This window comes from Pezoporus occidentalis, unplaced genomic scaffold (genome assembly GCF_034315485.1).
Source record: "Pezoporus occidentalis ecotype Australia unplaced genomic scaffold, CSIRO_AGI_Poc_V1 ctg7, whole genome shotgun sequence".
In the NCBI taxonomy this organism is placed as follows: domain Eukaryota; kingdom Metazoa; phylum Chordata; class Aves; order Psittaciformes; family Psittacidae; genus Pezoporus; species Pezoporus occidentalis.
In genome coordinates, this window is record NW_026916052.1 from 2981033 (window position 1) to 3001176 (window position 20144).

General features: G+C 39.9%; 1 protein-coding gene across 3 annotated transcripts; it reads left to right on the top strand.

The window, feature by feature from the left end:
• The first annotated feature begins 804 nt into the window (after positions 1-804).
• On the top strand, positions 805-19927 carry PHF10 (PHD finger protein 10). 3 transcript variants are annotated; one of them, XM_062641792.1, is made up of 12 exons: positions 805-1461; positions 4030-4136; positions 4684-4814; positions 5561-5644; positions 7032-7165; positions 7280-7429; positions 8621-8730; positions 10263-10416; positions 12810-12965; positions 17688-17796; positions 18082-18270; positions 19683-19927. In XM_062641792.1, the coding sequence occupies exons 1-12, from the start codon at positions 820-822 to the stop codon at positions 19766-19768; spliced, it is 2052 nt and encodes a 683-aa protein (XP_062497776.1). In that variant the 5' UTR covers positions 805-819; the 3' UTR covers positions 19769-19927. The 3 variants fall into 3 exon arrangements, with proteins under 3 accessions (XP_062497776.1, XP_062497777.1, XP_062497778.1); XM_062641794.1 differs by having other exon boundaries at positions 1287-1461; positions 5567-5644; XM_062641793.1 differs by lacking the exon at positions 12810-12965.
• The last annotated feature ends 217 nt before the right edge of the window (positions 19928-20144 follow it).

Below are 20144 nucleotides of genomic sequence, written 5' to 3' on the forward strand. Positions count from 1 at the left end.
TTTCCAGTCGTTTGCCTCGGATGAAGTGTGAGTTCAGTCAGCAGCTTCGCTGATGTTTGAACTTCCCTGATGTTCCCTTCATGTCGAGTGTCAGCTGCGTTGGGGCTGGTGGCTGAGTGCTTAATCAGGCGGATTTGATCGTTTTGGTCTAGTGGCTTCTGATGGCAATGGCAGGATGGTGGTGTCAGTGTCAAGGTTATTGATAACTGGGCCTTAATGGGCAACGATAGCGGTGACCATATTTTGAAAAGTAAAGACTTTGGCAGATATGTTCGGTGTGCAGACATCTGCTTTGGAACGGCCGTGCGTGGAAGCAGAGCGCCACTGCCTTTTCCACATCCCTTGTATTGTGGAGAGCCGCAAGTGAGCGTGTTCGAGCACCAGTGGGCTGTGGTGCTTCTGAGTGTCCCTTGGCCTGCTCGGGTTTGGCCGCATATGGGCAGAAAGCGATGGGAGGGGGACGGGCCCGAGGTGCGGGCGGTGTTTCGCTGGGTGGGCGAGGAGAGCCCGTGGGGGCTGCGGCTGGGGAGCGGCTTCGCGCTTTGTTCGCCGGAGCGGGGGCCCGTGCGCGGCCACGGTGCCCGGCGCGTGCGCGCGCAGTAGGCGGCGGCGACAGGACGGGGGTCTTTGCTGGCGGGTGGGAGGTGGTGGTGTCCGTGCTCCGCCTTCGCCCCGCCACTGCGGCGGGAGCGGGACGAGGCGCCGCCCGGCGCGCAGCTGGTTCGGCGCTTCCGCGCAGCGGCGGGGCCGGCTGCGAGCGCCTTCCTCGCAGGGGCGAGCGCGCCCCCCGCCCCCCGTGCCCCCCTCCTGCGGGGGCTGATGGTTCACAAACGTAGCTCGTCCCCGGCTGACGTTCCCGGAGACGGGAGCCTGGCGGCGGAGCAGCCCAGCCCTGCCGCTTGCCAGCTCCCGTGCCGGTCAGCAGCGGCGCCTGGCGCTCACCATCGCGGGGGGATGCTGCCCCTTCGCCCCGCGCTGCTGCCCAAGCGATACCGGGGCGGCTCGGCTCCGCGCTCGCGGCCGGGCCGCGCGGCCGCCCGAGCGGCGGCAGGAGGAGGAGGAGGAGGGCGCGGCAGCGGCGGAGGCGGCGGCAGCAGCAACACCACCACCATCAGCATCACGGGCGGCGGCGCCCCGGCGCTGGGCCCGCGCGGCGGCGTCGGCCCGGGCCGGCTGCCGGTCCGGCGGCGCGGGCCGGGGTCGCCGCGGGCTGCCCGGAGGGGGGCGGAGCAGGAGCTGCGAGAGCCGCCGCGCTCGTGCGCGAGCTGGCCGGTAGGGGCCGTTGCCACCCCCCGCAGGGGAAGGGGGGGCGGAGCCGGGCGCGGCGCGAGGCCGGGGCGCGGGGCGGCGGCGCTTCTCCTCGCTCAGCCGCCGGCGGGCCCCGCGGCGGTGATGGCGGCCGTCCTGTCCCCGCGCCTTTGCGACAGCGACCCGGCTACGCCAGGCGCACAGTCCCTCAAGGTGAGAGCATGTGGCGGCCGCGGGTCTGCGGGCTCGGCGCGGAGGCCTGGGGCTGTGGTGTAGCGTCCGCTTCGGCGGGAGGCCTGGGCTGCGCCCCATTACCCTCGCGCGAACTCCGTGACCCCCTCCTTGGGTTCACCTCACGCCTCCCAGGGGATCTGGGCGGCGGGTTGGCGGCCTCCGCTCCGAACTTGCGCTGTGGATCCAGGCTGGTGGGGGAAAGGCCCCGCGGGGTGCCCGGAGCCTCGCTCAAAGTCCTGAGGCGCCTTCCCGGGTGCGGCGCCCAGCAAAGTTTGTGTCTGGTGGCAGGCTCCCGTGTGCAGGCCCGCGGAGTCGCACCCGCGCTTTCCAGGCAGCGGTAGGGTTTGTGGCGCCGAGCACTTGCCGCTCGGGTGCGGGTGGGCAGTTACTTTTTGAAAGACATCTTGGTCATTCAGGCTTTCCCGTTGCATAATAAGGCATCGTTACGTAGATCTTGTAATTGATAGGCGTACCAGGAATGCGTAATGTAACCTTGTTTTGTAAGGACTAACAGAAACATGCGCTTTCAGGGGAAGAAGAGGCCTTTTTTACCAATGTTTGACTTTCGATGCGAAGAAAGTCACAGACCTTCCCTCATTACTAATCTTGTTTACAGTAGCAGTGGTTGAAGTACAGTGTGTGTTTCTTAGACCGCAGTGCAAATGTTTTCACTTCTTTCTGCAAAGTCCTCTCCAAGAAGCTGCCTCATTTCCGGGAGCGTTTTAATTTGTGAGCCTGTGTGATAGAGTTTGCTGACGTTTTCAGCGAATGAGAAACCGAAAGTGGAAATGGAGGACACTGCTGTTCCCTGTGGTGTGAATGTACACATTTTTAACAGTACTGGATTTAATAAAATTTCAAAGCAAAAGCAGAAACTGATGTGAGGCACTTCCTCTTTATTGTCGAGTTCTGTCTTTTAAAGATGTTTTGAAGTTTCTCGGTAGCTTTGGTATAGCAAAACTTGGCTTTGGCCCTGCTCAAGTTTTTCTCTCAGTTGAAAACGTTAGGCATACATTCATGTTCTGTGGGGGAAGTAGGTATGAACTACTGATGAGGCATAGCTGTGTCACAAGTTACCGTGGTGCTATACTGTTTTGATTGAAGATGGCTGCTTGGTTTGTCTGGTTGGGTTTATACAGGGTATATCAACAATATTGGGAAATAGTACTAGTAGTCATGCTGGGGGAGATGCTACTTACCTGATTATTTAAGTATAGCTTTATTAAGTTGTGTTTCATTTTTTTTTGTTGTATGAAAGATACTTATGAAATGCATTATTGCTAGTCCACAAGAAAGAAAAAATGCGAAAAACATTAAATAAACTAAAAATACAGGAAACAAAAGCCTGGGGCCTGTCTTGGTTATAGTACTTTGAAATGTACTTATCAAAAGTAATATATTCTCTTTTGCTGTAATCTTTTTAAGTTATATTTCAAGTAGTATGTAAAACATACTAGAATGAAGACATTAGCTAAGGTAGACCTAATAATTGTTATTTCATAAGTGTATATAGTTTGGCTTCATCCATTTATTTCTGGTATGTTAATTCTTTCTTAAACTTTTCTCAGAAGGTACAAAATGTGACTCTTCCATAGCGCTCCACTCAGAGTTTCGATTACCTAGAGAGCTATCTTGTTCTTGGCTCTACTACTGGTTACAACCGGTGATTCACTTGAACGCTTCTGCCTTCTGTTTCTTAATTATAGTCACTAAATGCTTTAAGAATTGATAATATAGGTAGGAGTTGTATAGCGTTATTGGATAACAAAGCAGCAAAAAAACACAGAATCATCCACTGAATCCTGGTCTGCTTGATTTTACAGAACTCCTTGTTTTGTTTTGTTGTCATTTTATTCTTTCTTTATATAGATCTCATGAAATCTGAATAGTGACATCTGTAAGTTAAATTCTAAATGTTTGCCTGTAATAGCTTCTATATCTGTTGCAATACAACTTTTTTGTTGTTATTTATAGTTTCCCCACAAAAGACAAGTCTTTGCTGCTTGCTGTAATCATATCTTTTTGTGAACTGTGTACTAGTCCTTTAATTTTAACTGTGCGTCCATAATATTTTCCTTGATTTTGTGAGTATCAGCTCTCAGCAAAGGCTTGGTGGTTTTGCTCTGCCCTTGCTTTTGTGAGCTAGTCTGATTAGGTGAATCGGTCTTGTCTCTAACAATCGTAAGTGAGGGAAGTATGCTGTGTGTACAGCTGGCTGGCTGTGCTAATGCCAAGGTAGTTTACATCAAGAGCAGTGAACTTGGTTGTCAGAGCTACAGCTCTGTCTGTTCAGTGCTCCACCTACACCACAGGTGAGAAACTACCTAATCCTCCTTCTGTGCCACCCTGTGTCATACAGGTAGTTCATAGCTAAGAATAATTTGCTACATGAACTGTCCTATGAGTTGTTAGTGAAGAGCGTTATTCAATAGCTTGGTAGTTCAGGTGTATTTAAAATCTCGATTGCCTCGCAATTTTTTCTGATGTTTTACATTATCTGCTGATTACTCTGAATTCCTTTAATGTTCATCTTTATTTTCATTGTAGGATGACACAGAAGAAAATTCCAATGATGGCAGCCAGCCGTCCAAAAGACGACGCATGGGCTCAGGGGACAGTTCTCGGAGCTGTGAAACTTCTAGCCAAGACCTTGGGTAATATTTTTTATTTTTTTTTTAAGAATTCCTACTTTTTTATTGCTAGTCTTACTGTATTGTTTGATATGCGTAAGAATTAGTTCTTCCTCCTTTGCTTGCCCTTGTTCTTCATACATCTTTCTGAATTGAGGCAGTGTCCTGTGAGTAGCCAGCTGTATTTTTCTCCCAGCATATTTTAAGAAATTTTATTGTAAAACAGCACAGAATGTGCTGCATCTAATTTACAATCAGAGGCACAGCTTACATGTTTTAAAGCATAACATAATTTTTAAGCTTAATTTTGACACTTGAGTAGCTGCTTTTCCTGGTCTTCTGTCTGCTGTCATGGGTATCCCTTTGTATTCTGTCCCTCAGCATATTGATGAATGCGGGTTTGGAGAAATATATGTGAAGTGGGGTGTAACAAAGTGACTTTGAAGTGGATGAACAGGCTGCAGTGTCCTAAAGTGCTTGTCCAACTTCATATAAATATAAGTTACTGAATTTCTAGAAATACAAGTGGCCCTCTTAAGGATTCTTTGATTTGTTCTTACATTGTTCTTAGATACAGCTATTTTCCTGCTGAAAACTTGATAGAGTACAAGTGGCCACCAGATGAAACAGGAGAATACTATATGCTTCAGGAGCAAGTCAGTGAATATTTGGGTGTGACTTCCTTTAAAAGAAAATACCCAGGTATTTATTTTTGAAGCTTTTCTTCTAAAAAAATCTTTGTATATTTTGGATGTAATCTGTGTCTCTTTGACTATGTAGCATGAGCCAACTGATTAAAAAGACCCTGAATTATTTATATTGGTATTTCTATTTTATAATTTGTTACTGGCATATTGAAAATGTATCCCATGGTTTTCCAAATAATTTAAGACTTCTTGGTATTGCAACTGAAAATCTGTAAACAAGTCTGATTTGGGGGTTAAATCAGCAAGAGTCTTTTGAAAACTGACCTCAGTTTCATTTTTAAGTAATCCGTTGGTGATTTCTTACTACATAGCTATATCTCTGTATTCTGTTTTCTGAATTGTGGCAGCAGTTAGATGGGGACGTTCTAGGATTTGAGCCTTCATTATTCAGAATTGTCAAATCTGGTACTTCTGTCATGGAGCTTATTTCTAAGAGGCATATTAAAAGAAAAAATGCTGTCAGTACTTGATAATGTTTTTCGTGTCTGAGCTCATGGGTCAGGTTTCTTTGGTATTTCTTGAAATCATAACAACGGGCAGGGTACTCAGAAAAATTGACCATGTCCCTACAGTACAAGCTTAATTTAAGATTAATTTACAAGATTTACATGTTTGTAGAAATAGTAATATAATAGACTTTCATGGCCTAGAAATAAAATTGTCAAAATACTTTGACCCTGCTTATGGGTGAGTTTGAGTACCTTCATACATTTTTACTGTTCTCTTTTGTTTTCTTTGGAGATTTAGAAAGACGAGATCTATCTCACAAGGAGAAACTCTACCTCAGAGAACTAAATGTTATCACAGAGACTCAGTGCACACTAGGTAAGAAAACAAATTGTTAGATTCCTTCTTGGCATATTAAAAATATGACACACTGAAAATGTGATTCAGTTTGGTAAAGAATTGCATCACTCTTAAAACAAATTTTGAAATGAAAACTGAATTATTATTAATTTGCATGAATTGGCCACAGGGTATCAGGGTTCCAATCTTATTATAAGAAATAAGTTTTGGATCTATTTTAATTACGAAGAAAAATCCCTTCTGTGTTGGAAATTAACTTCTAGAACCTTTTTCTAGAAAAGAGAGCACCATTAATTTTTCAAATTGAAAAGTGCATCAGTCTTGTTTTGTTGAGTTAGTTGGAACCCAGCAAATATTAGTGTATCTTACATGGTACAGTTTATATGTTTGAAGTTAGAAGGGTGTGTATTAAAGCACTTTAATGTACTTGAAATTGAATGATCCCATTGATTTGGCATATATTGAAAGAGCTTGAAGTATTTTCTTCTTCCTCTGCTAGTACACATGCCTTGGAGCATGTTAGTGATTGAATGGTGCCTGTCACGTCTTTTTTCTGTAATTCATGGGTCTGTGTAAATGCAGTGTCATTTTATATACTGACAGTCTTTGGAATACCACCTTTATGTCTCTTCTGCCAGCCCTCTTCATTATTTTTTTTCTTTAACTTAAACATGTGTGAAAGAACAGTGTCTGATCTTTATCAATAGAAGTAAAATGCTGTATCCTGCCTCGTATATTCAGTAGAGATGTGTGCTGAGTTAACTATCCCTATTTTTTTAAGGTTATATTTATAATTGGTGGTAGTAACATAAGTCATCCTCCATTCTATAGTTAATGATGAGAGAATAGTTGTGTTTGAACCTTTAAAGGAGTTGTGCATTGTAGCTGCAAACTGAGGCATTTTGCCTTCTGAACTTCAAATGATTTACTTTGGAGTCAGAAGTCTGTGTGTGGTTTGCTGCTCTGAATTACCCTCACACTGATTCTTCCTTGATTTGTATGTAGAGATTATCTAAACCTCTTAATTTCAGTTAAGGTTCTGCAAGTTAATGAAATTTAAGATTTCACCAATATTGGAAATGAAAGCTATGTTCCATTTCACCAGGTCCCACTTAGAACTAAGGTTCTGCCTCACACAGGAATTCAGTAGCTGGCTGAGTCAGTGTTCAGGGATCTGTAACTGTAAGGAACAAATGAGTCTTGACTCATTGGGTAGAAGCAAACCCCTAATCAGCCTTGAGAGCTAAATGGCACAAATTCACTTCTACTTTAGAGAGAGAGAAGTACTGTGCACAGCAGGTTGTTGTTTCTAGCTGCTCAAAAAGTTAAGCTGATCATTGTGAGATATAAATAACCTACAGATAGTTTTGCCAGATAGTATCATTATTGCTTTTATCTATTTTAGGTCTAACAGCTTTGCGTAGTGATGAAGTAATTGACCTTATGATTAAAGAATATCCTGCCAAACATGCTGAGTATTCTGTTATACTGCAAGAGAAAGAGCGTCAGCGAATAACAGATCATTATAAAGAGTACTCTGTAAGTAGCTAGCATATAAATTAACTGGATCTGTACCATGTGCAATGTAAGAAAAGGCTGTTCTCAGGCTGATAGTGAAATATATGTGAATTGATAAAATTGTTTTTATTCCAGCAAATGCAGCAGCAGAACACACAGAAAGTAGAAGCCAGCAAAGTTCCAGAATACATTAAAAAAGCTGCCAAGAAAGCTGCGGAATTCAACAGCAATTTAAACCGGGAGCGGATGGAAGAACGTAGAGCCTATTTTGATTTACAGACACATGTAGGCAGATTTAAATTTCTTATCAATCTTAATAGGTATCTCCTTGCTTGTTTAAGGTTAAGTTGGTTTTCATACCATTTTTAACTGTTATTGTCAAGGGTTTTGATTAGTCTTATTTCAGTCATGTAGGGACTTAAACAGCTTTGCTGTTAAATGGGTAATACAGCTAAAAGCAATAATTTCAAGTACATTTAAGGTGAAGTTTTTATATTTTTCTTTTAACCTGAAAACATTTGTCTTGGGAAGCTTTAAAAGTTTCAGTGTAACTTTGTTGTCATCTACTGGTAGTACAAAACTTAAAGAGGGAGGCTTAGGTAACTAAGAAGCTTCTGTTACTATTTTATCTATTCGTATGAATGGCTAATTCTGTTTTGGAATACCTTCAAAATTTTGCCTAAACAATACCTAGGAAAAAAAGTAAACTATATATGCCCTAAGAGTCTGCAATATTATGCCTTTGTTTTTGTTAGGTGCTATATGATTTTTGTATTAGATAGATTTAATGTTTCAGTGCCCTATTTAAAAAAAAATTAGCTGCCATTTTGAAGCAGGACTGTCCTGCTCATGTGAAGACAGTGAAAATCTTCTCAGTGCAAATTGTTACATGTCAGTCTATTATGTTTTTTTGGTACTGACCCATGTTAGAGACAAGATAGTGGATAGTTAATTTATTTCGAAGGGAAAGAAGACGTCTGTGTAGGCTTCTCCTTTCCATATATTTTTATTATTAGTGGTATTTTTTTAATGCTGCAATCTGGTTTCAGAATTAGATGGATGTGTTCTTGCTGCTTGCTGCCAGTATGGACCAACAATGTTAATTCATGCTAAAGATGCCAGTCACAAAAGTAATATTTACAGTTTCAATTGTATTGAAATTCAATTGTATTGTTTCAATTTCAATTCAAATTTTAATTTTCAAACTATTTTATGTAATGTATTATTAGAAGTAGTCTTAGCTGATAATTTTTCAGTTCACTAGATACTCAGTGATTGGATTTAAACTGTGGTACTATTCTGTGAGTGGGATCTCTAACCATTTCAATGAATTAATTTCCCATGGGAGAGCTTGGGTAGCTGTTGCAATTCAATAAAACTGACTAGTTAAAAAATGTTTGGGGGCAAGATGGTGAAGAAGGCTCAAAAGTTTGTGTGTGAAACAAAAATGTCTTTGTTTTGTCTTAAACAATACAGATTATCCAGGTGCCTCAAGGAAAATATAAAATCTTACCTACAGAGAGAACAAAGGTTAGTCCTTATCCAGTGGCTCTCATACCCGGCCAGTTCCAGGAGTACTACAAAAGGTATTTTAAAAGCATCCTAACTGCTGATTCTGTTGCACTGATCTGTTTTCTCTGCATCTAGCAAATAGAAAACATTTGAATGTATTTCCTGCGAGGTTTTGAATTTTTATGTTTGAGACACTTGCTAGTCTAAGAGATGCATAGTGTGACAAGAACTGTCAACGAAACAGTGCTAGTTGCAAGGGGTATGTCCCTGCTGATGTGTTGCAGTGCCTGGAATGTGGCCTACTCAGATTTTACTGTGGTAAAAGGAGGCACTGATTTCATTTTTGCCACCCTCATGTGTTTACTGATCATCTGCATGAGTGCTACGGTTAATGTTACTATATCAGAATTTTGTAATGCTGGCTTGTAATTGTGTTTTCTGTGTGACAGTCTTGCTGTCCTTCTTTACAAAGTTCTTAATTAAAAAAAAACACCCTGATTGTTCTTGTGGGCTAAGTTTAATGTTAGATTTGTAAGTGGGTGAGAAGGGTATCACTAGTTGGATCTTGTATTTTGTGAAAAATGCGGACCTGACTGTCTACACAAATTTAAGACTTTTCCAGTGGTATGATCCCATTTGAGAAATACTCACTGATTTGAAAATTGTTCCCTAAGTCTTACCATCCATGCAACAGAGACATTACTCATCCTGTACCTGCACGGTTTTCTTGAGAGAAACTCTTTATCTGTAAATGCCTTGCTTATTCCAGTGTGTGTGCATACAGACCACCACAAATTTGCATGTTACAGGACATTCTGAAGGACTTACATTTTATTAAATTAATTGAATTAAAGAGTTTGAATTTAATTTTGAATTAAAGATTAAATATCTTACTTATTTCACACAAGCTGCAAGTGGAACTGCTTATCCTTGTTAATGAAGGACACAACTTTTCAAAATATGCATTAAAATAATATCCTATTCCTTACAATGTCTGTCCTTAATAATAAAAGGACTTTCAATTTTTTCTTAGTATCTCAGGTTAAAAAAAGAAGTATGTTACACCTGTTAAACTGTATCTGCTTATAAGCAATGTGATTAGGTCTTCAGTCTTCTGAAATTGTATTTTTATATGCACTTTTTATTCTCCTTCAGTAATCAAGGAACTTGGATGTATAGCTATATTCTTTACCTACTTTGCTTTGGACCCTAGCTGTTCATGTGCCCTGTGCTAGAACTGTTGTGCATGTGCTATATGGACACTACATTTATAAATAAAGTGTATTGTTGGGCATAGAAATATGGATTGGTTAAAAATTTTTAGGTCGTCTGTGGCCTTTTATGATTATGTAGGTTTGGAATATTGCGGAGATACTCTTCCTGCATTCCAAAAATACCTGCTATACAAAGAAGACAAGTACTATAGGGTACCACGTTTGGAAGGAGAAATTAATGTTTCCTTTGTTTTCAGAATTGCATGTTTTTACATGCTTCCCTGCAAAAAAGGGAGCTTTTCTTGCTCTTTTTCATTGAAGTCCTTGTACACTGTGTGACGTAACATTAATGTATAAAGTACACATGAATTAAATTTGTCTATTAACTTTAGATACTCTCCAGATGAACTTCGTTACTTGCCATTAAACACAGCTCTTTACGAACCTCCTTTGGATCCAGAGCTGCCTGCGTTAGACAGTGATGGAGATTCAGATGATGCAGAAGAAGGACGAGGGGATGAGAAACGGAAAACCAAAGGCAATTCGGTGAGACAAATTGAAAGTATTCTTCAACAGGAAAATCCTTTCCCTTCACTTTTGTTAGGTTCAGTAGAATCTTTAACATTTGCAAAATGAAGGAGAATCATAAATTAAAAGTGTACTCCCTGTTTTTAGTGCTTCTTTTTATTTTTGTAACATTGCTCTCCAGCTTTCTGTTTTGATCCGTTTTAAAGTAAATTGAACAGATACTTGAAATTTCAGGCCCTTTCTCTGTTCTTTTTAAAGAAATCTTGAAAAGCCTTCCCAACTCCAGCTCTGCTATGCCTTTTTCCTCAGTGGGAAGTTGCTGGCATTTCTGAGGGGAATGAGCCTTGTAGTTCAGGCCACAGTATATTTTGCTATTCAAGTCCCCCAGAATCTGTCGCTAAAGTCTGAGGAATTTTTCTTCTTGTGAAGTAGAAGCGGGAAGTATTCAATACAGAAACAGATACTTTATTCCAATTCAAAAACAAGGTGAAAAGCACTAGTTTTTTTGCTTTACAACACATCTTTAAAAAGATGCTTGTATTCTCTCTGTGTATGCAAATGCCGAATTAACTGTTGCTGGAAGTTAAGGGAAACTTTCACATGCATACCTTGGCAGTGTTTTAAATGCTTAAGAGCAGCTGAGCTTCAGATGAGCTGTCTGAGTACAACTGAACCATTGGTCTGTCGGTACAGTTAGTATGTTGGTGAAAACCATTTTCCAGAAAGTTAACCCTAGTTTTAAGAGAAATAAAACATAAAGTCAGGGGTGCATTGAACAGTTTCTGGTTCAGTTCACAAACATTTTAGATGGTGGGTGTATTTAGTGCTAAATTTTGCCATATAAACATTTATTTTGTTTGAATATTCATAAGATACTCATAACTGAAAAAGAAATGGTCCGCTTGTAGGCTAACAAAAGTGAGATCAGTATTAATACACCCTTTCTGCTTGCATTTTGTGGAGAAAGGATCATACAAACTTAGCAAGCTAAATGTCAACTCAAAATTTTTATTTCATTACATTCCAGCTTTTTTACAGTTGGTCTTTAACCATTTCTTCCTAGTTCCCTTTTCCTTTAACTTCCATTCCCCTTAGTGGTAAAGAAAAGTAACTGGACCACACAGACTGTGTTCTCATTTTTCAAAGAAACTCACAGTTTTTGGTGATAGTGCAGAAGGGAAAATGTGCTTGTGTTGGAAAAGCATAGGGAAAATTTGAAATGAGATTCCTGTGGAGTGTGGTTTGACTATGGGAGCAGGGGTTCTTTGCTAGTCATTGGGGCATACTGTTTGGGAAAAATATCTGTTGAACACAGAAGTGGGCAGCTGTCAGGCCTCAGTTTTGGGCTCCCTACCATTCCTCAGATCTCTCTGGTGAGTCCTACAATATGCTTTATGCTTTTTCCTTTCACCCTCCCCATTGTTGGAGTCAGGTGGCAGTTTGCCTGTTCTGTAGTGTTTTAACAGGCCTGTCATAAATAACCCCCTAAAATAATGATGAAACATACCACTTCTTCCTGCCACAGAGTTCGCTTACTTTTGTATTATACTCCTCCCTTTGCCCTGTGTCTCTTTTGTCTGTTTTGATTTTAAGCTCTGGGACATAGGCTGACTACTGTTATGTTTATACAGAGTGCTTTTTACTGTAGGGCACCATTGTTATTTGGCCTCTTGTTTTTTATTGTAATCAATGTTATATTAATTATATTGCTTTCTTCTGGAGCTTCTTGGAGGCCTTTGTTAACGCTTTTCTGAAAAAAATCTTGTGCTGCTGCTATTAATTATGCTTACATTGATCTTTTACCTTCTTTGAACCTCTTTCAAGCCCCTCTTTCTTGCCTCCTCATTCCTCAAAACAACAACAGCAAAAAAGCTTTAACTGCAGCATATATTCATAAATTCTATTGTGTTTTGCCTTTGATGGCACTGTTCTGCTGCAATCCAAATTAAATATTTAGATTGCTCCTGGTGAAAATAGTAGATGAGGGTGGCAGAAAAAACCTTCACATGTTTAATTCAAAGCAGTGCTATTTTTTAGTACACTTAAATGCATGGCAAGGGCACTTTTAACTTTTTGCTGGCCCTTTACATTGAAAACGGTATCTCACATACAGTTGTTTTCTTGCTGACTTTTAAAGGAAAACGGTTCAAAGAACTATACTAATGTGCTCCCACTCTGTTATCAAGACCAACTGGAAAATATGACTGGTACTGCTGGTGCCAGTCTCTCAGCATAAGAAAAAATAGATAATGAAGGTTATAAGCAAAGGTGTTCTAGATTATAATGTACCCTGTGCTTTTGCAGAAGGAAAGATGTATCCTTCTCTTACCTTAGTTGGCTCTAAGGGGCAAAGGAGGACTTGTCTGTCTATCCAAAAAATAAAAAAAATAGCTATGGTATTTTTATTATAGGACAATTCGTCTGGCAATGTATCTGAAGGTGATTGCGCCACAGAGAACCAGGAGGATTCTTTTCAGGGAAGACAAAAAACAAGAGACAAAAGTGCTACTCCAAGAAAAGATGGTTCCAAACGTTCTGTATTATCCAAATCAGTTCCTGGGTACAAGGTAGAAGAAAAAAGCCCCTGATGGAACTTCTTTACTGACCAGCCTCTCCCTGAAATACACGTTTTTAAAATAATATGGAACTTCTGCTTGCTGTACTTCACTAGCTGCTCTCTTGTGCGCTCCACCTGTTTGCTTCCTTACTTCCTTTTTACTTTTATTTCATGTGGGCCTTTCCTTTACCCTAGCTATACAGTGGCCTCTGTTTCTGTGTATTTCTCGGATTCCCAGGCAGTAACATCAGAAAAATCCATTGCGGTTTTATCACTGGAACTCTGCATCTTTCTGTCTGCCGTAACGTAACAGTCAAAATTACTTGCCAGTTCAAAACTACCATTCAGTATCCATCATATTTTTTTCTACTATTTAGTATGGCAGCATACCAAGAGATCAGTGCTGTAAAGTGCAGCTATGTGGCTGAACATATTGTTACGATGTTCCTTTTAAATACAGCCTTTCATCCTGAGATGTTGCTATGTATAGCACGGAAGGCAAGAAGCTTACTACAGTTGTATAGGCAACACTACATAACCACTTTAACAGTATATGGAAAATAGCTTTTTATGTAGTTCACACTATGTAGAAATGTTTGTGGGCAATATGCTTATATCCAAGCTAAAGACTTGGTGAGGATGTTAAGACATTTCAGCTGTCAAGAGGTGGTTGCCAAACGTAGGGCCCAAATCTTCAGTATTATTGTATAATAATTTCAAAAATTAAGATAAAATAATAATTTTCAGAGGAAATGGGAATTGACATGCATTATTTATGTGTTGTTTTTCTGCATATTAAGGGAGGACCTGAATATATGTAATGTATGAATATAATGTAACACTTTCAAAGCACATTAGTGCCTAGTTTGGTTCCACTGAAAGGAATGAGAATTTTCTGTTGACTTACATGGGAGCAGGACTAAACTTGTAAGAGCTAAAACACTACATTAAGATAGGGTTTAGTATTTAGCAATCAGGAGTGCTTGTTAAGAGAGGTTATGGGACAATGAACACCTTTGTCAGGGACAGGATCATGCATATGGAGAAACTGTCTTAGCAAAAGCAAGGTGTTGATGGCTTGCATTTGATGTTCATAAATATTTACTGTCTGTATTTACCAGTTAAAGTAAACTGTCACTTCTGTTAAGAAGCTAATTTCCAGCAAGAATTGGACAGCTCTGATAAATTTTCTCCACATAGGATATCTGTACAAGAGAGAAAGCACCAGCTGTGTTTTCTCTTTCCCAGAACTTACTCAGAAATATGTGAAAATGGAGATTTAGACTGTGGTACCATATGTATATTTTTTTATATGTGACTTTCCAAATTGTTGTAGACACAGTGCATACCAATATTCCCATGAACATGAAATCCAAAGATGGATTTTGAAATTATTTTTTAGCTTTGTTTTAACTTAACATTAGAGATTGTGTGCCACTGGTTTGTTACAGAAGTTTCACTTAGCTGTGAGATGTCAGAGTGCTTGATTAGTCCAGTGTGTTTAATTGACATTAGGAAAGCACAGAGAGAGAACTGGTGGAGCAGAGCTTCCTGTAAGGTTCTGAACTTCTAATTGTAGAAGAGCAATGGTAGCATACAGCATTGCATTTTGAAAATGGGATCTGGTAGCAGTTGCTTATTGGTTTAAAATCAGTGGCTGTGTTAGTGTTACAGTAACAAGGTGTTACTGTAAATGTACAGTGCCACATCTTGCACTGTGGCATGCCTGACCCGCAGCAGCCATCAGGCTGTTGGTAAGTCAGAGGTGGTGATGTTGTTTTGGGAGGGTGAGAGAATTGGCTTTCTTGTTTGTGGGAACGTTTGAATGCTTTCAGTAATCCCAATCACGTGAGCTGTTTTAACTGGTAAAACACAAAGATTTTTGTTTGTTAGTCATAAAAGCACCAGATACTGATACACCAAACGTGTCTAAATGTTAAGGCACTTTGAGCTGAAGGCTTAACTCATTTAAAATGTCATCCCTATGAACTCTAAATCTTTGTAATACTTCTGTATTGTTCTCTAATATTTGACTATTTTTGTAGGGCAGTAATTTTTCATTACATGTAGTTAAAATTGAAGGATAATTGCTATGGCATCAACATGCAAATGTATAGTTATAGCCACGTTATAAGTATTATAGAATTCACACATTTCCACTGAGTTATTTTTGAGTAAAAGAATAATGTATTTTATACAGAGGCATTTTTATTGTCAGTTCTTTAACAAAGAACGGCTAGCATGTTTTACATTTTTATCATGTTACAGGTAGCGAGTCTTTGTTGCTGCAGTACTTGCTACTACAATTGCACACACAGGGTACTGTTGAAAGTACAGGAGATATTTTGCACATAAAACTGAAATGTATTTAGAAACTATATTTTACAACAATTCTGTTTCAGGTCACTATATATGAAAATGGAACGCTTTGCATTCTGAATAGGACCTTCTAAAAGTGGTGTAGTCGGAATGCTTACTTTGAGAGCTGCAGCACAGCATCATGGAAGCAAAAACTTACAGAGCAGGCAGTGGTCACTTTGACTCTGCATTCATTCCCTCTCCATTCCTTATCCCAATGAGATGAGGATGTAGAAAGCAAAGTTTAATCAGATGGGATATTGTAACTTCGCATCTGGATTTTATAGACTTTGTTCATAGTGTTTCTAAAAGCCATTTATGGTGGTAGAACTTGAACTGATTTGAAATGTGAATAGTCTTGCATTCTTTTAAATTTTTTCGTTTTTGTAAAAATACTTCCATTCTGTTGAAACTTTATTATTAATAGGCTGTGATTCTCACCACCCCAACATGCACAATTTCTAATGAACACAATTTAGTGAAGTAAGACTAGATGGAAGCACTGTTGGTAAATGCATCTATATTAGTGTCTAACTTGGGAGTTCTGTGTATCAGAGTGTTGACTCCACATACACTTAACGCAGGTTAACAGTGACTGAAAAGCAACTCACTTTAGCTTTCCTGATTACCAGGGAGTACACTGCTGTGTATTAAAGGCAGTCAGATATAAATCCGTGACAAACTAGAAGTCTGATTAGAAAAGTGCACTTGATATTCTAGAAAGGCTTGGTTTACTTAGAAATAGATAAAAACACAATAAAATTAGAATTTAGCCTAATCAATGGAAGGGTAAATGCTGCAACACTGACAAGGTTTAAGCATGTGCCACTTTTGTTGTGAGGAGCAGGGTATAAAGGTATACATGTAGGACACATAGTAAACCGTAAAGGAGTTTGTGTAGTATTGCTTTCATTATATTTATTATTTTGTAGAGACATTTGTGAATGTTAGACTTTTCTTATTGTTTTATTATAATTATGTATAAAACAGGTTGACTCTGCTTTTTTAAAATAAATAAGCAAAAAAAAGTCTGCATAAATGCCTCTGTCATCTTTTGAAGGAAGTCACCTATAAACATCTGGTGTGTTGTGCTGGTTTCGTAAATAAACTGCTTCAGACAATTTGAAGCACACTGTAGCCATGTTTTAACTTCAAAAGCAGAATGAAACTTCCGAGAACTCAAAGTGACTGCTCTAAACATGAGTCAAGATGCTAATTATCTTGCTAGGTGCTAGAAAAACTGTCTGGGGATATAGGCACACTCAGATAAGTTGTAGTGCAGAAGATCTCACTGATTTTATATATGTATATATATGAATATATATATAGATACGCACATATTTATTTGGTTTTGCTTCTAAAATTTATTTTAAAATTAAACCTCATTCATCTCCCCACACATGGTTAGTAGTTGACTGGAACTCTTGGTTACTGACAAGCCGTTTAGCTCCTTTGAGACCAGGTTGTGCCTTGAACTCTGTTAGCTACATCTTTGCAGCAACATTGGGTTTTAACACCACTGTTTAACACCAGTGAGTACAGTGTTAATTTTAAACAACATTTCTCATTGATCTCATTATGTAGGGGCAGAGCTGAACAACAGAACTACTGAAACGTTTCAGAAACTTGTAATGCCTTACTCCTGCCTTGTCCTCATTGGGATTTTAGACTCCCACTGGTGTATCTCTTGGGTTGGCACACAGAATATGTACACAGCTGTTGCTCACTGTAGCAGCCTGCTATTTCTCTTACCTTCTAAATGGATCTCAGGAACCCAAATACACTCCAGGTGATAATTTAGACAGATGATGAATGTAAAACTAGTTAAATACAAGGCTTATAACCACAGTTATGGCTGGATACAAGATAGAATGGTAAAACAGGCAGCTGTGTGCAGCAGAGCTAACCAGGTATTTTGAAATTAAAGAAAAATAAAGTTTACTGATTTTGTAATTATTTTTGTATATTCAGGGACAGATATATTGCAAATGGAAAGTTTTATTTCCTCCATAAATGGGAAATCTGCAGGAGTATCCTCTGTTGGAAAAAAAATGACTGACAATTTCATCCTCTGTCACAGTTTATTTACACTGAGGAGAATGTTAGCTGATGAATTCATAGGAAGCAGCAGGTACATGCTTTTGCTCCAATCTGATCTACGTATAAGTTGCCACATGTGCCAAATGCAAAATCTTACGTAGTTAACCTGCATTTTTTTTCAGTGCCTCTGCTTGTCAATGATTGTCCTGTTTTAAGTTTCACACACCCTAACAGATATTTAATTGATTTTAAGAGTTAAGGAGTTCTATGACATTTCCTGTTAAATCTGTCAATTCTTGTGGAACAAATTTATAGCCCTCTTCTACCCTTCCAGCCAAAGGTCATTCCAAATGCTATATGTGGGATTTGTCTGAAGGGTAAGGAGTCCAACAAGAAAGGAAAAGCTGAAGCTCTTATACATTGCTCCCAGTGTGACAACAGCGGTAAGTATCTGCATACACTAAGTGGATTCCTAAGGGAGTCTGTTTGTCAGATCTGTTTGTGGAAATACTTAGTGTACTAGGCTTGCGTTTCAACGGTTCAGCTGCCTTTTCTGTCCTTCGTTAAAGACTCCATCTCTGTTTAACATTACATGCACCAGCACATTGGGTGTGCTGTGGGATCTCACCAGGAGGTGAGCCAAGATTCAGCTTCTGTAAAAGCAAACATTCTAACTAATCTTAAATTTCATTTCAGACATAGAAGTAATAATACTGGTTTTAATCTAGGGCACCCTTCTTGCCTTGATATGACCCCGGAGCTTGTTGCTATGATTAAGACTTACCCTTGGCAATGTATGGAGTGTAAAACATGCATTATATGCGGGCAACCTCACCATGAAGAAGAAATGATGTTCTGTGATGTATGTGACCGTGGTTACCACACTTTCTGTGTGGGACTTCATGCCATCCCTTCAGGTAATAATTGTTCCCACCTTCTTGGAGTTCTGGGCTTTCTCTGTCAGAGTTAATATACACTTTGCTTTTGAAAGAATAGTTTAAAACAAACGTGAACAGTAGGAGTGAGAAGTGCTGTAGGAAAGCACACCATAGGATACAATTTTTTTTAATAAGCTTTATTTTGGTATATTTGGTTGTGCAGTTTAACCTGGCCATTCCTGTATAGGAAATAGAATTGGCTTGTACAACAGAATCCAAACAGACTCACTCAGAACTAGTTTTTTTTTTTCCCCCAAATCCACAGAATACTGAGAATAATTACCTCTCTTCATAAAAGAAACCTGTAGAAAGGCTGTATTGCTGCATATTGCTGGAGTATAGCTTTCACATTAACAAAGTGTTTGTGCTATCACGTCAGTTTCTAAATTAAAAAGTACACTCAATTTAGTATTTGTAAACATCTTTTTAAACCCATTCCTTCCTTTTTTTCTTGAACATCAAAGCTGGAATGCAGTACCTAGATGTCAGGCAGCCTGTACCTTAAAATTACTTGGTCATTTGTTATCAGCTAGCCAGCTCAAGGCAGTGTAAAGAAAGTAACTGGTGGTACTGTTGCTTTTTGTGTAATACTAAATCCATGGTAAGTAAATTCATGAATAAGTGCACAGTGGCTGTGAGTTGTGCAGCAACAGAATCCCCTGTAAGTACAGTGCTCCAAATATGTGGTACATTCCCATTTTGGGAAGCACTGGCACTAGCTGTCACCTTAGTACAGGTTCTGTGGCCCATTTCAGGCTGACGTAAGGACAGAATCTAAACGAAACAGATTATACGCCTGCTAGACAATGAAATTACCAAAGCAGCCCTTATGATTGCAGCTGCTGTAATACAAACAGTTAAATACTTCTGCTCTTTGCTCAACCCTTTTTTGAGGGTCAGTAATTTTCAGTACAAGGTCTAGTGATGAAGCCCTGCCAGCAGTTGTCTGTGCTGCCTGACTGCGCTCAAATAACAGGCACTGGTTTGAGGAACAGGACCCCAGACCTGCAGCAGGAGAGCAGTGCTCCCCAGCTGCTGTTCGTTCACCTTGGGCCATGGGTCATTCACGTCAAAACAATCCGCAAACGCGAAGCATCGTTCATCAGGTTCTTTCCTAATAATCCACCTCCTTAGCAGTGCTGGAGCTTCCTGAGGTCCACAGATCGGTGTAGCCAGTTGTTACACATCAAGAATCCACAAGGGAGGGCACACTGCACACACTGCCTTCAGCACCTTCTCCAAAGGTGTTTGCATTTCAAAGCAAAGCACTGGCTGTTTACATTGAAGGAAGTACTGCCAACAGATGAGCACTGATAAAGAGTGGTGAAAGGTGCATAACTAGGTGGGTGAGTAACAAAGTTTCCCAATAATTGATAACTTTCTGTTCTTAGGTCGCTGGATTTGTGATTGTTGTCAGAAAGACTCTCCCGTACCAAGAAGAGGAGGAAGAAGGGGGAAAACCAGCAAGGAGGGCTAAAACCCCCAAAACCTTGCTGTCCAAAACTGCACAAACTGAAGTAATACTTTGGTGCTATTTAACCAACCACTCTAAGAGGAACAATACCACTTCTTTTTGGTGTTGTTTTTTTTTTTTTTTAGCTTTTTACCAAATAAACTCTTAATTTTGTCTATATAATGACTTTTTTTTGTGATACAAATCACTAATCCCATCCTGTCGGATGTCTGGATAGAGACAGACAAATCAAATTCCCACTCAAAAAGAAGGCTTTTGGTAATCAAATTTAAATTGTACACGCACCGTTTGCATAAAGTTATAGTAATGTACTTGTTTATCTCAGTGCACTCATCAGTAAGCTCTGTGAAGAGAAAATTACAGAGCAACTTCAATACCC

Bases quoted from the DNA above. Each gene is read 5' to 3' on its own strand.
- PHF10 (XM_062641792.1), top strand. From the start codon at position 820: ATGGTTCACAAACGTAGCTCGTCCCCGGCTGACGTTCCCGGAGACGGG. The intron at 4,815-5,560 runs GTATTTATTTTT...TTTTCTTTGGAG, and splicing joins CTTTAAAAGAAAATACCCAG to ATTTAGAAAGACGAGATCTA. The intron at 7,430-8,620 runs GTAGGCAGATTT...TAAACAATACAG, and splicing joins ATTTTGATTTACAGACACAT to ATTATCCAGGTGCCTCAAGG.